This window comes from Denticeps clupeoides, chromosome 1, assembly GCF_900700375.1.
Source record: "Denticeps clupeoides chromosome 1, fDenClu1.1, whole genome shotgun sequence".
NCBI lineage: Eukaryota > Metazoa > Chordata > Actinopteri > Clupeiformes > Denticipitidae > Denticeps > Denticeps clupeoides.
In genome coordinates, this window is record NC_041707.1 from 6,514,071 (window position 1) to 6,530,001 (window position 15,931).

General features: G+C 44.1%; 1 protein-coding gene across 14 annotated transcripts in view; it reads left to right on the plus strand.

Moving 5' to 3' along the window:
• The window catches only part of esrrga (estrogen-related receptor gamma a), a 137,471-nt gene extending 122,399 nt beyond the window's left edge, over positions 1-15,072 (plus strand). For all 14 annotated transcript variants that reach the window (XM_028971174.1, XM_028971193.1, XM_028971128.1 and 11 more), the window contains 2 exons: positions 7,274-7,543; positions 11,265-15,072. In XM_028971174.1, the coding sequence (XP_028827007.1) occupies positions 7,274-7,543; positions 11,265-11,509 (515 nt within the window). In that variant the 3' untranslated portion in view covers positions 11,510-15,072. The remainder of the gene's footprint in view (positions 1-7,273; positions 7,544-11,264) is intronic.
• The last annotated feature ends 859 nt before the right edge of the window (positions 15,073-15,931 follow it).

Below are 15,931 nucleotides of genomic sequence, written 5' to 3' on the forward strand. Positions count from 1 at the left end.
CAAATGTGCCTTTTACTGTCCCCCGGACTGAGGTGCTCTTCAGCTGTCTGGGCTGCGGTTGGGATTTGTCCAGTAGTGAGATTCCCTGCCCTGTTGTAAAATCCAGCGCTAGAGCATTCTTTTATTTTTTTTTATGCATACGTATATTATATTTTTTTTTTTTCTTGTGGTAATATTACAATCTGACTGGCTGATCATGATATATACTTTCATCCATTTCTTTCTTTTTCATATTCAGTCTTTTCTGAAACAGTAATATGTCATAGTACAGATCCCGTTGGCCTCGTTGCGCCGTATTTCAATTTTTGCATTTTTTTCCTTTTTTTGTTAGGGAGGTTTGTGGTGTTGGCATCTGCATTCATTCAGTAATGCTTCACTGGCCTTTACACACACACACACACACCCAACCACAAACACACCCTATTCACACGCATATTCACACATGAAAAACACTCTTACCTTTTCACAACTATTGCTCTTCTTTACACCCTTTAACACACAGCACCCCTTTTTACACACTAGACACACACACACAAAGCCCACGCACATTGCAGTGGCATTTGTGGTGTAGATTTATAGTTTATCTTTATCTGTTGCTTCATCTGTGGGTATCTATTACAGCTGCCTGGTGGGGTTATTGTTTGGGCCTGATAGATCTCGGTGTAGTCCATCAAACGCCGGGCTGAGGCTGGAAAGCCATTGGGCCCGCCTGATGATGAAATACGAGCTATCAGCTTCAGTAATGGCTGTAAAATTTCATAATTACACGGCCTTTATTACATTGCATAATGACCCTGAAGCAGTATGGAACAATTAATTAAGATTTTCAGCCGTGGCTTTTTCTGAAATTAAAAGGTGCTCATTGCTGTGGAATGGGGGGTAATGTCTTGTCTTGAAAGCATTAAGGCATGCAGGAAGGGGAATCTGGCTCTGCTCTGCATTAAAGCCTCGCTGCCTTCTGCATGTTTGTTGTGGTTAAAACGGCAGCCTTTCTCTTCCTCTGTTTGCCCTGCAAGATTATATAGAGCTAATCCCTAAATATGAAATTAATCCAGGCCTGGAAAAATGTTGGATGTATTAGGAAGAAAGAAAAAAAAAAGAAAGACACGAATTCTGATCTACTGATTATTTTTTTTTGCCTAATTCTCAGGAGCAAATAAAATGAAATCCACAGCTGACATTCTGTCAATTCTGTCAGCAGAGCAAATACATGTATATCAATATTTGTCTCCCCTACAGTATAACAAAGCCGTTTGTGCATTCACGGCACTCTCACCGCGGTAAACATCCGGCGGGTCTCTCCAGTTTACCCAGAGTCCTTTCCTCCACTATTGTCATGGAGATGAGAGGAGAGGCCGAGTCTGCCCAATCCGCAGCGTAATGAATTAGCAGCCATTTGCTAATACAACCCCAGAACCCATCTGTCTTGGAGGAGCGTTCTGGGCTCGTTTTCTCTCTCTCTCGCTCGCTCGCTTTAACGGGCCCGGTTTTGTGGCCCTCGAAGGAATTGCTGGCGAGTTTGTGTGCCGTTTGGAGCCGAAGCTTCCCGTGGGGGCGGTGCAGATCAAAGAGTCCTGTCACCGGCACGGGTAAGCTCCTGAGCTTTGTGTACACAACACTAATTCCCCTAATAGGAATTTTGCAAAACTGGTGTCATTCTTGCAAGCATCAGCAAAAAAAATACGTCAGCAGGAGGAAAAAGCCGGGTCCACACCGCGAGGCTCACGGAGCACGGAAGAGGGACAAAAAAAAAAAAAAAGACGGGTGTGACCCTGCTGCTCAGGAGAGGATGTGTGGATTCTCTTCAATCAATAGAATGACCAATCACAGCGTCTGGATGTTAAGAATAAATGGAAATGTACATAGAATTTTTTCATCATGCCGGTCAAAGAGTTTAGTTGTTCTGTCTTCTGTCTCAGTGAACAGTGAACTCACATTGAGTTCAAATCCTTGATGTTCGCCTACAGGGCTGTAAATGGAAGTGCACCATTTATATATCAATACACTACTAGCTAGATCTGCAAATGAAATGAGACTGAAAATTCCCTCTTCACGGGGTCTCCAATTCCAATCAAATCTGTTCTCCTTTGTTGTCCCTGACTGGTGGAACAACTTGCTCTGCTCCATTCGACTAGCCGAGACTACCACCACCTTTAAGAAGCAGTTGAAAACCCACTTATTCAAAAAGTATTTCAGACGAATCTAACACACACACAAAAAAAATCCTCGTCTAGCACTTAACAATTTCTGAGCATGTTCTTTTCCTGACAAGTTAGGCCTTATCAAGGCTCTTAGTTTTGTAAACTCAAAATCTATAGAAATCGAACAAGAATTGCTGGTATCTTCCTCTTGTAAGTCGCTTTGGATAAAAGCGTCTGCTAAATAAAGTAAAGTAAACTAAAGAACTGAGTCCAAAATTGCCACTTTGAACCAACAAGTATATAGTGACCTTGGTGACCTTGTGCAGAACAGGCAAGGTGTCAGTGTTCATTCTTATCTAAAAATATATCTACATGATTTCTTACTTCCATAAACGGAAATGTATACATTTATGGCTACAACGTAAAGCAGCACAAGGTTTCCATACCAGGCTTACCCTTGAAGCCACACCCTGTTTCAGAGCCACGTATTATTTCACAGTAATAAGAACAATAAAAAGAAGAGCAGTTCACAGTAATTTCACTTCACGTGTTCTAGAGGCAGATGCAGGTAGTTTTCTTATTAGAAAGAGCCGGAACACTGGCTAGCGGGGAGACCTGCAGGACTGAACCTGGCCGCCGCTGCCCTCCTGGTGGTATGTGGGAGACCCCGTGTGTGGCCCCCTTGCCCACCCATGACAATGCTGCAAATGACAGAAGGGGCACTGGGCTGGAGTCTTAATTAAAATGCAAATATTGATATTTTATTATTTGATTATGGCCCGGATCTTAATGTCACACCATCTTTAGGGGTCTCAGGGGTGGCCTGGGCTTCATCGCCACGCGCACGTGTCTCGCCGCCTCATTTTAATATGTAATACATTGTAAACGTACAGTCCGTACAGTAATCCGCAGTGGCGTATTAACCGGCTGCCGGGGAGTATTTTGGAATTAATCTCCGCCATGAATCGCCCTGTAATGTATGCAATTATGAATCTGCCCATTTCTAATTAGGTGCATTAGAATCAAGCAGCTTCCACAGACTTTGTGATCAGATGACGGCTACTCATCCCTTCTCCCTGGGGCTAAATGAATCTGTGAAAAACTGGTAAAAATATGAATGTACACAGATACAGTGAGAAGTGTTTCAGCGGTTTTCTTTACGACCTTAGGAGTGTTAAACAAATATAAAATGTATGTCTCTATCTGTACGAAAAAATCCTAATTATTACTAATCATTATAATTCGTAATACATAGTAAATAACAGACGATTGCATAGTTAGGTAATTATTAATAAAGTGTTTAAGGATTGGTGGATATGAGGATTGATGTGTACAGCAGGACATTTTTATGGCTCTGAGGCTTTAAACGGTTTAGGTCATGGTGCAGCACAGCAGGTGAATATTTGTTTAGCTGAGAACCCGTGTCCCAGAACGCACTGGACGCTCATGGCAGCGTTAATGTGTGGTTCCCTCCTTCCGCCTTTGTGAAAAGTGCGATTCCAGGCGATGACTTTGCCCCCACCCCCCCTCCCTGGCGTTGTTTTGGTGGAGATGAAAGGCCGGCGGTGATAAAAGCACAGAGGAGCCGAGCCGCTCGGGGTGTGTGGTGGCCCCCTGTCATCACCACCCCCCTGTCCCTGATCCTGCACTGATCCGGTCCACCGGGGTGAGAGCCGCTGTTTGTAGACACGATGGACACGTTTCATGTCGGGCGCTTCTTTGTGTTTGAATTTACAGACTGCAGCGTTTCTGTCTGGGAGAAGGACTTTTACTCATTTAATATTGTTTACTCTTTGCCAAATTTTGTCTAGAAATGAACTGTCCTAATAAATATCTGCCTGATTTTAACTCGGCTGCTCTCTCGCTGAGGAAACACAGTTTTGATGAGATTTGTCTGATCTCTGTATATGGGTCAGGCAGTAATGGATGTGCACGGCTCTGCAGTTGGTGCTTCACTCTGGGTTCCGTGCAAGTGTCCAGTATGTTCCTCTCATGCCGTGCCTAATGGACGCTGCTGTCAGCGGACACATTCTGAGATTTTATTTTGTTCCTCTGGCACATCTTCTGCTCGTAATGCCTGACCGATGAAACCATGATCTCCAAAAACCGTCGGTATCAGCGATCAGGTCTCCATTCAGCCCCACAACCACACAGGGAGCTCCGCCGCTGCGGTGAAGGCCACCCCGAGGGTCTGTGTGTGTGTCTGTGAGGGAGGGAGGGAGGGAGGGGAAGAATTTGTGTGTGTTTTGTGTCCGCGTGTGTGTGACTGCCAGCGCTCTCAGCAGTGTAAGCGGGCAGTCAGAACAGATTTGCCAGACGCTCGCTCTGCAGCCAGGGGAGCGCTGTGGCCGGTTGCTGGGAGGCCTGGTGGTGAGCAGTCCTGCCTGGTAGGGGTTAAGTTCGCATGGCTGCACCGCAGCCTCTTTCTGTCAGCGCGCCGCGCCACTCGCCGACGCTTATTCTTTCTGAAAAGCCGGCGAGTGGATTTCACAAGACCCCGGCCATCAGATGCCCTTCACACATCCAAATGCTTAGCCTTTTCTCCGACTTGACTGCAAAGTGCATCAGTTTGCAGTGGCAGGACGGGTGGGAGGGGCCTGGTGGCCGCCGTTGGCGACAGCCTCCTCTGTTGGGTGGAAGATGAAGAGAGTGGAGCGCACTGCCGGCGACGGGAGCTAAATGGAGGGGGGGTGGAGTGGATCAGATAATGGCAGCGTGTCACCAAATCAAAGAACCAAAGAGTAAAACCATATTCAAGATGTTTTTTTAAAAGGGCAGGACCTGTCTTAACAGTTCAGTTCAATTAACAATTCAACCAGTTTGACCCTTTTTGATGATTGTTTGGTGAATAATGATGATTATTCTTGTGTCACTGTGCAATTGAACCCTAGAATTAACACACCGTAGAAGATGTCTAACACGGTGAAATATAAAAACAATTACATATAATAACAGGAAAATGTTGTCATATATAAAAAAGGTTAGGCTGCCCCTAAAAAAGAATACGACTGTAATCTCACATTAAAAAGGAAGGGAGGGGGTGGATTATGACATTACTCACTGATTTGTGTAAAAACTATCACGATTGTGGTCATATGATGTCATTTCAGCTCTTAGATCTTATCCCACACAGAGCAGCTAGCAAGGTGAAATGTAATTAGAGTTTAAATCAGACAGGAATCTTTTGTTATATACAAATAACAAAAAATCTGAAATGGCAGATAAAGCGGCGTGTGAGATGCGACTTTAAAGTTTGGCCGCGCATGTAAATGTCAATAGAGCGGCTTTTCCATCATCAGCAGTAAATTCACACCGACGCCTCTTTTCTTCTTGGCATCGATCCGTCTATGAGAACGTAGATTTGTATCTGTTAATTAATGCGTCCGTGAGCAGCGTTTGTATTAATCAGGTAGATAAGAAAAATTGGATGCCTGCACTTGCATGACAACCGTAAAAGCACCCCGGCCCCCCGATAAAAATCATTGATGGACCTTTTTTTTTTCCACAAACACACACACACACACACACACACACATACAAAAAAGTTCCTCCTTCTTCCACTCAATAAACTAATCATCCTGCTTTTAATTATTCGGGGGGAGAGATGCTGTGGAGATTGGGGAATGTGTAAATCTAATTATTTACTAACAGCAGTGGACGGGAGGGTGGATGTGGCTGTCACAGGACGGTGCTGCAGGCAATGGGCTCTGTCCATCTGCCACGCCACGCTGTCCCCCTCCCCCGCCATGGCCGGCCCACCCCAACCGACTCACCGCCACTCGCCCATTTTGCTTTTGTCTTTAAATCCTCCATGACGTACCTGACGCTCTAAAACAATGCCTGGCTCCTTTTTTTTTTTTTATATATATATTAAAACAGATTGGGATGAAGGGGCAGTAATATGTTGCCCCCCCCCCCCATCCCCTTACCTCTGAGGAGTGTACAGACAGCGTATTTTTAGCCATGCCAGCACTCGATTTTTTTTTTTCCTTGTGAGAATGCAGCAGCCCCCGCATTAAAGACCCCCTTAAGAAATTTTCGGCTAATCCCTTTTGATGATTTTATTAAGTAGTAGTGGACGGCCCTGCCAACTGGCAGCGGGCGAGGTCTCACCAGCAGGCCAGGAAAGACACCAACTGCTCGGCGCCGCTCGCCCGCTCCTAATGAGATCAGAGATGTTAACAGTTTGGGATAATAAATTAGCGGTTGTTATAAACAATAGCCTGAAACCTATACTTAATGAGCTGCGTGCCATTAGCCATCAACGCGGGGAGAGATAAAAAAAAAAAAAACAACCAGGAGCCCCTCTGAAGGAGCGTCGCCACAACAGCTGTTGTTAAGCATCTCCTCTCCACCCCCGGCCCCCCCACGCGCCACCGCTCGGATTACAGCTCACGCTGTCATTTCGTGAGACGCATCATCCGCACTTTGAAGTGCGGCTCGCTAACAAGTGAGACGTTGAGCAGAAAGAGGGAGCGGGCGGGAGCGGCGGCGGAGACACCATCAGGCGCTAGACCAAGTCCAACAAGTGCCTCGCTACTCCTCCACTGCCGCCGCTGATACAGCCGTCTCTCTCTCTCTCTCCAGGATGATCTCAAGATCCTGTAATCTGTGACAGCTTGATGAGCCTCTTGTGTTATATTATGCACCCAATTTCCATTTATGCGGTGGCTACTGTCTAAATGCTCCAGACACGCCATCATTCATCGAATACTGACAACGTAAACATGGATCTGGGGCCCGTACCCGTGGCCCATCCTTCTTCCGGCCTGGAAAAAGGCAGAGGAGCGACAGAGATGGAGGAAGCGGGCGCGGGACGGAGCAGGGAGTTGGAGGCTAGCAATTAGTCTTTCAGCTGGTGTGATGGGGAGAATTGATCCATGCTGCATGTTGGGGGAGATAAGGAGTTCCCTGCCCGTGGTTGCCCCCTGGCCCGGTGTTGTGGAGGAGATGCGAGCCCCTGGTAATGCTGGGTGCGCTCACAGCTTCAGAATGCTAATGGCTTGCAGTGGGCCAGTGGTCAGCTCAGGCGGCGTAGAAAATAATCTGCAAACCTCCGTTTCTTCATTTGTCTGTCCATGAAGTTCTAACAAGTTCTCTGTGTTGTGTTCTCTGCATTTTCCTGTTTGCAGGCTTCTCCACGCTCTCCCTGGCCGACCAGATGAGTCTACTGCAGAGCGCATGGATGGAGATCTTAATCCTCCGCGTGGTGTACCGGTCGCTGTCCTTTGAGGACAAGCTGGTGTATGCCGAAGACTACATCATGGACGAGGACCAGTCGAAACTGGCGGGTCTCCTTGACCTCAACAATGCCATTCTGCAGCTGGTGAAGAAGTACAAGACCATGAAGCTGGAAAAGGAAGAATTCGTCACCCTTAAAGCTATAGCGCTGGCTAATTCAGGTCAGTAAGAACATCTCTAATATCAAGACCCCTCCACACATCTACTAGATGTTATTAATGCAGTAGCCATGAACGTGGATTTTACATTTCCCTGGGAATGTTAAAGGTCCCCTCACATTACATCTTTTATATCGTCTTAGTGTTCCCCTAATACTGTATCTGAAGTCTCTTTTCGAAATTCATAATTGGCACGGAATCACAGCTACTTTTAACCAGTCCCACAATAAGATTTCTTCAGGACATGGCGTTTCGGTATGTGTTGATGAGGAGGAGAGCGGCCTATGGAAGTGATTGGGCATTCGTGGAAATAACGTCATCAATACCATTACCGTTAAGGTGTTAAGTGCTTTGTTGTGCATTCCTATATTCTTTTGACACTTTAGATATTCTAATACTGTACTATTGTTTTTTTTTTTTCCCTGTTTGCTCCTTACTCATCCCTTACATGCAGTAAAAATACATGATATTTATGGTATAGGTGATATTAAACAGTAGCAAAATGACTTTACACACCCACACAGCCCTTCCACCCTCCTTCTCACATGCAGAAGAGGTATTAGTGAAGCCCCGTTCAGAATTAGCATAAAGTTCACCCCGGTTCCCTCTTAAATAAGGTGGCGATCATTAGGCACCTGCATGTCAATAAAGGGCTCTGATGTGGTCCGGCATTGGCAGTCACGCCGTGGCCCTGTATCTCCCTTTGTTTTGACCCCATCTTTGAACTTTATCTTGGTTGCTGGCCAGTAGTTTTCCCTTTAATTACAAGAAGGAAACTGTCAATAAAATCTGTTAAATGGGATGCAATGAGCAGCTTGAATGGGAGGGCGGCTATTTGTTCAGATTCTACAGCGCTCAAGGTATTGACAGTTTGTTTTCTGGGGCCATATGTGACGATCAATCTCAGGCTGGGCTCAGCCACGCTGAAAAATGAAAAAGCAGATTGCTTTTGCCTGCTTGCGGATGACAGCCCGCTATTTGGCTAGCCGGCGCACACGGGTCCCCTCTGCCCAAAGTGCACCCCTGAGATGGCGCGTGACTCTTTTGAGAAATTCTTTTCGTAATTGATTTTGTAATTAACAGCTCATCTCCGCTGCCGTGGCATACACTGCAGTCAGGGGCAGAAGAAACGAAAGTTGGAGAGGTTCGGATGGACTTCTCTATGTAGGGAGTAGAAGAGTATCGAATATATGATTTGTTATGTGTCTCGCTCAGTGATGAAGACTTTTAATAGTGCAAGCAAAATACAAACATTATACATAGTAATGACAACAAGAAATAAAATAGACTTTTATCATTGCTGTTGTAATTTTATTGCTATGTTTTTACAGCAGATCTGTATAGAAATTGGTATGGAAAGTTTTTTTTTTACTGGAACAAACTCCACCCGATCCAGATTTGTATGTTTTTCTGGATTTTGTCTCAGACGGCCCGTCATAGCCTCCCCTCCCCACCCCTGAGTCGTTTCTGTAACGCTGCTGTCTGTGTTTACCGAGAGCTTGGTGCTGTTTCAGCTCTACTGCTCTCTAGGGACACATGTATCATGGTTTAGTTCAAAGGTCAGTCGTCTCACCAGCCCGGCCTCTGTTTGAGGGGGGTTTGGCTGAAAGTCAAAGGATCTTTTATATACATAGGAAAATAACGATGATTACTGAACAACTGAAGACTCCGATTCCAAACGCAGATAAGCAGAGTTCTGAAGGGCAGCGTCTGTCATTAATGAATTCCCTGGATGCTTATCTGCTGCACTAATGAGAAAATCCCTTAAGATATGATGAGGAATCCACCCTGTGTGTGAAGTGGATGGGCTAATTGTCTGAATGAGAAAGCGGATTATTATTTTTAAAATGCTCCCCGTGACCAGTTCACTCTCACATTAGTAATGTGATTAGTAAATATATGCCATACGTGTATGGTTTTATATATATATATTTTTTATAGTTCATCATTGTGTCATTAAATATGTTTATTTTCATATGGAGTGACCGTGCTTCACCAGTTTTACTGTTCCTTTATTGATCTCTAAATTTCATAATTATCAGGGGCTCAGTGTGTTGCATTCTAATAGCTAACATGAAAGTTGAAAATTTATGTTGGGCATATTTTTAACAGGGCACATAAGAAACATGTATCGTGTTAAAAAGAGAAAAAGACCTCAGTTCTGGGACTCAGACATTGAAATAAATCTTTCCCAGAATCCCCGGTTTTCCATGTGCACATCCGGCAGTGATAGTTAGATTGATGGCCCTGCTGGCTCTGCATCCTTCATGGAAAGGTGCAGGTAAGCACTTTCCTGCGAGGGATTTCTGTCGGATCACAGGTCACTTTTCAGATGCCCAAAGCCCATGTGACTGATGTCTGAATCCCAGATAGCCGAGCACGCCCCAGACACGCGAGGGCCGGAATATTGAACCGCGGCCCTGCAATGCGGCCCAGAGGACCGATCTGGGCTCCAGCCTAAGTGAAGCCATAGGGACCCCTCAAGCTCAAGTGGGGTCTCCTTCTTATCAATACTTGACCCCGTGATTATTATTTAACAAGTATGTCGGTATAGACTGGAAGCAGGCGATTGATTGTAATTTCTCCACCGCGGGTCGACATGCATGTAGAGCTACCGTCCCCTCCCGAGGGACGAGGCACAACAGAGCACAGTCGATGGCCTCTCGTCCAATACATCGGAAAATGCCAGAAAACGGTGGACAAAAATGAGTCAGCATAGATTTGTTGGTTGTTTTTTAGCAGGACTGTCTGCTCCGGAATCCGGTACAGATCGTGTTACAGCCACGGTGCAGCGGCTCTCCGTCCCCGTCGGGCGGATGCAAATGCAGCACTAATGATTGAGCATGCGAATGGCCGCGTGTGACGGGTCCCCGAGACAATGGCAGTCAGGCTGAGGTATTGTTCCGTGGGCAGGGTCCCTCTCCCTCCTTCAGTCAAAGCCCGGACGCCGATCGGTGTCCGTGTCACCGCCGCGCTCCTCCAGACGCGGCTTCTTTATGTCCTGCATTCATCAAGCCCGAAGGGAGACTTGTAAACACGGGCTGCAGACAGCTCGCATTCAGAGACTGGCAGCGTGTCAGGCTTCCCTGCGCTGCCGACGGCGTGTTTACTCGGCGGTCCCGCCGCAATGAATGCACGCGTGGTAACGTGACTGCCGGGCCACTTCAGTCCTGTGCCTTTAACTGAAGCTAATTGGACAGGAGAATGAATTGCACGAATTGCGGTACGGAGCAGTAAACAGGCGGCAAGCGTCTTATCGCATTTAGGTTCATCTGCAGCCACGCACCATCCTTCTTCATTATTTTGCGTGCGTATTTAGCGAAGCCTACCTTGAAAATCTTCCACCACGCTGTCAGTGTCACCGCTGCAATGACAGTGGCCTCAGACCAGGGCAGTGGTGGCCTAGCGGTTAAGGAAGCTGCCCCGTAACCAGAAGGTTGCCGGTTCAAATCCCGATCTGCCAAGGTGCCACTGAGCAAAGCTCCGTCCCCACACACTGCTCCCCGGGCGCCTGTCATGGCTGCCCACTGCTCACTCAGGGTGATGGGTTAAATGCAGAGGACAAATTTCACCGTGTGCTGTGCTGCTGTGTATCACATGTGACAATCACTTCACTTCAAAAAAAAAAAGACCAAATCCAGATGAACAGGTCTGAGAGTTAATGTAATGACCTTGGATTACATGTTTTGACTGGACTCTGTGTGTGTGTGTGTTTCCGCTGCAGATTCCATGCACATAGAAGACGTTGAGGCCGTACAAAAGCTCCAGGACGTGCTGCACGAGGCCCTGCAGGACTACGAGGCGGGCCAGCATGCCGAAGACCCGCGCCGGGCCGGTAAACTGCTCATGACTCTGCCGCTACTACGGCAGACCTCCACCAAGGCAGTGCAGCACTTCTACAGCATCAAGCAGGACGGCAAAGTCCCTATGCACAAACTGTTTCTGGAGCTGCTGGAGGCCAAGGTCTGACTCTGCCTCACCTGGTGCCCCTCCCCCGACATGCAAAGGGGAGGAGCCAATCCCTGAGCCCCCTCCCCTTTACACTGACCAGCCACAGAATCTGTCTGGTGCTGTCAGTGGGACTTTTATCTATAAACTTTAACAAATACTGACGAGAAACATAACTGTAACGGTATTCTTAACTATTGATGATGACTATACATATAAGAATGATTAAAATGTGATTATTGAGAAAAATGATACATTTGGGGGGAGGGAAACAGACTGCTCTTGTTATTTAGCAGTGGGACTTTGAATCAGCTTTCAAACTTGTTCTTCTCAGATTATGATGCAGTTTTTTGTGCTGTTGAGAAAAAAAAAGAAGAAGAAGAACAAAAGAAAGAGAGAAAGAAAGAAAAAGAAAGAACATTTTGTTGATTTTCACAAAGAATTCTGGAGCCGAGAAGAGACCAGCCCTGCCAAAGGAAGGAGGTCCACCCAGTGGATGCCAGCTAACATCACTGTCACGCCCAGTGTCCCCTGAATCGAGGAATAGAGTCACTCCTTACAGCATAGCCTGATGTATTTACTAAGTGCATTATTACACGAAATTTCACCGGAGCAGGCGAACGTGGTAGCCAAACTGAGATTTTCGTTTTGAGATGCTGCTCCTCTCCATAGATTTCTTCACGTAGCTCATCAGTTGCAGACATGCTTTGAGTCCCTGATGGTTTTCTTTCTAGTCTTCCAAATGCTCCTTGACACTTTGTTTTTTTAGCCAAATTTTTTTTGTTACCTTTTCAGGGAATAGCTGAAGCTTTAGCCACTCTCATGCAATATGAACCTGCAGTCGAAAAAGGAACAGACAAACTTATTTATTATTATAGTTTTATTTGAGTTCATTTACTCTGATGTTTTTACTGTAATGGCGGGTGTAAATATATTATACTATATGATCATCATTACATTGTTTATATTGTGTTAATAATTGAGCCGCGTGATTTTCTTTTCTACGAGCTATACCACGTCTCGCAGTGCTCGCGATTCGGCAGATCACTGCAGTCTTCTCCAAGCAATAGACATTTATGAAAACTGAGGTGCATATGTATGCAATTTATGTTTGTGCCAGTCTTTGTTGAAACGTTAAATTATTCCTGAGGCTTTAGCTTTTTTGTTTCTCTCTGTTTGCCATACGATATAAGAACACCACCGCAAGAACACCACCGGAAAACACCAAATATAAGAAAGCCAACCCCCCTCTAACGAACAAAACACACATGAAGACTCTTTTCATTCACACACTCACACGTTCAATTAAGAAGTTCAGCATGATATAGCAGAACATTGTCCATTACCGATGCACACAAAGGTTTCCACCATTTATTCCGTAAACTGACAATGTTTGTTTGGCGCTGAACGGAGTGTATGATGTAATCCAACGCAGAAGGATGGTCGGAGAAGGGGGAAAGATGGCCACATCGCTTTCTAGAACAAACCATTCAGTGTTAGCAGCGGGGTATTTCCTAAACCTTCTTAAACCTTGTATATTGTAAATGAAACAGATGAATCTAACCTAAGACGTTTTATTGGAACAAAATTAAGAAAAAAAAAAATGATGAAAAATGTAGTTCAGCTTCTTGATGTTTCATGTCTGCTGTGCTTTCTTCTAAAATGCTTTGCTTTCCCCTTTTTGTTTATGTTGCTCTCTTTCAGTTGCATTCGGATATGTTGTCGTGTAACTTCTTGTGGTGATTCCAGTTCTTGTGCCGTATGCTTTTTTAGACACAGGGTAGAAATAGTGACAATACTGGATGTATGAATCCTCAGGAGACAAGGGCGTGTGTTCTCAAATAACTTTCTGGTAAAACGACTCTTCCTAGTTACTGCTTGATCAACAGATCGGAGATCAATATACTCTATACTGACGTATAAGTGAATGACAGTTATTTAAAGGAAGGAACAACATATATAAAAAGGGACAATTTGTGTAACTCTTTCTTGTAGACTAACAATGTATATCTTAGGTTAAAACTAAAAAGGCATTTGAGTATTTCAGAACTGTAGCAGAATTTTTTAACCAATCGCTGTACATATGGCCTTCCATACTAAACAGCTCAGTTGTTATATTAACTTTACTCTTTGCAAAGGGAAAAACTTTTTTTGTTTTGGTGTAAATTAATTTCCAAAACTATCGCTTTGTGTGCTTAATAAAAATGAAGGAAAAAAAAATAATCGATCATTTTTCAAGTTAACGGGTGGGGGACTGTGGGTTATATATATTTTTTTTCTTTTTTTTTTTCTTCAGTCTCTAAATACTGTGTATCTATCATTAGCTATACAGAACTATAAATAGATTGTGGTTTGGAGAGGTATCTGTAATGTGATTCTAGACTTAATCATCCATAGCAACTCATGAGATGGTTGATAACCGGAGGGTCTCTGCTCTTGATGAAGTGTTGGCACATTCATTATTTACACACACAACTCCTGGCTAAAAGGTGCTCTTTTCCTTTTTGGCGACTTTTTTTTATTTGTGTTTCCTGTAACGATTAAAAATGAACAACTGAACAGTTATATATTTACTGGACAGCTAAGGGAATGAAAGATATTAAAACGTTCTCTCATCAGCGATTTAAGCTGAGTCTCAAACTGTCAAAAGAAAACCAGACATAAAAACATCTAGAAACTACTTACTGCGGCTTATCCTTGATCCTGATTATATCTAATTCCACTCTCCTGGAGGTAGTGATTTCTTAAGCATACAGTGCATTTACCATAATCTCTACATATACAGTGTGCATCAAGAACAAAAATGTGTAAAAGTTGACACCATATATGTGTATCTATACAGTTGGACAATACAGTACTCAATCAGCTTAAATCATTTTGAGAAGGTTTTGTTTCTTTCAACACCTTACATATACAAGTATAGAAAGCGGAGTATAAGTTAGAGTAGCCATACCTACAATTTTTTCCAACGTATTTTCTTATTTAAAGCAATATGACTGTGCAACAGACAGATGTTGCACCCTGTGTTTGAATTAGATCAAAATGCTGTATTTATTGGACTATTTTGCAATTAAGGAATAATAGGAAGAATGATATGAAAAATGTACAAACAACTGCTATTTTTTATTATAGAAGAGACTATGGGTGTCGGCCATATTTATTTATGCATCGTGTGTCTGCCAAAGGAGTTGGGTGTTTCACGGCAGTCGGACATGCAAATGTAGAGAATACAGAGGAGTTAGGAGGGAAAACCTTTTAAATACTTAAATATGGCATTAAAATAATGGTAATACAATTTCAACCCAGGAGTTGCTGAAACAACCTGTAGTGAGAACCATGTCTGTAGTTCTAGATGTGCTCCACATCTGTAAAACAATTAACTGTATATTTTTGTGATGTGTATCATACAGTGTGCTCCAACAATATGTCCATTTGTGTAAATGTATTTATTTTACATTGTATATATTGTTCAATGCAAAAAGAGAGACCTATGATTCTGTAACTACGATCAGTTCAGATGTGTAACTCAAATTATGCCTTTCAGGATAATGGTAGAGCAATATTAAACATGCTTCCAGTTTTGACTTGGTTCTGTAAGATGTCTTATTGTCTTCTGTTACGCAGCATCTGTTCACTTTAATTACTACATTATTACACATTTCTAACATTATCATAACTGCTGTACACTATACGTAAATTGTAAAGAAATTATGTTTTAGAAGCTAAATATTAGTGTTTAAAATATTGAGAGGCAGTCACTTCCAAGTAATTATTTGAAGTTTTTCTAATGTTTTCTTGAATTTTTTTTAAAATGCAGTAAATCTGAGGGTGGGCCCTGTAGTGTATGTGCTGTGTGACAACAGAAAATAATGAAACAAAACATCAGTATCAAAAAAAAAAAAAAAGACAGAAGCAGAAATGAAAGAAGAAATTTAGAGAAAATTTTGATAAAATCACATAACAGTCTAAGTTTAGGCCAAATACGGCTTTTGTCCTTCTCAGCGGCCATTCGTCTGCAGCGTGATTCTGCACCAGCTAGACACAATATTATTGTCATGGAAAGGGTGGGAAGAAAAATTGCAGATGAGAAGAAAGTTCCTGACAACTTGATGCAGCGTTTGAGGCATGTCTGCTCAGAAGGCAATCAGGCCGTCTCCCCTCGGGCTGCTGACCAGACACATTGATGTAAGACATGCTCCCGACATCACGACGCGGGGAAGGGCCACGCCACTCGCATCCTCTCAGCTGCTCACAACGATTTGTCATATTCCACCGTTAGCACTTCTCGCCCGGCGTGACGCGGCCACCCTGCACCGGCGTGGCGCTGGAGACAATGGGACAGAAAATCTTCTTAGCGCACGCCTTCTAGTTTTGACAGGTGCAGTGTAGCATAAATGACCAGAAGAAACTAGTTTTAAGTGGAATGAGACGCGTAATGTCGGA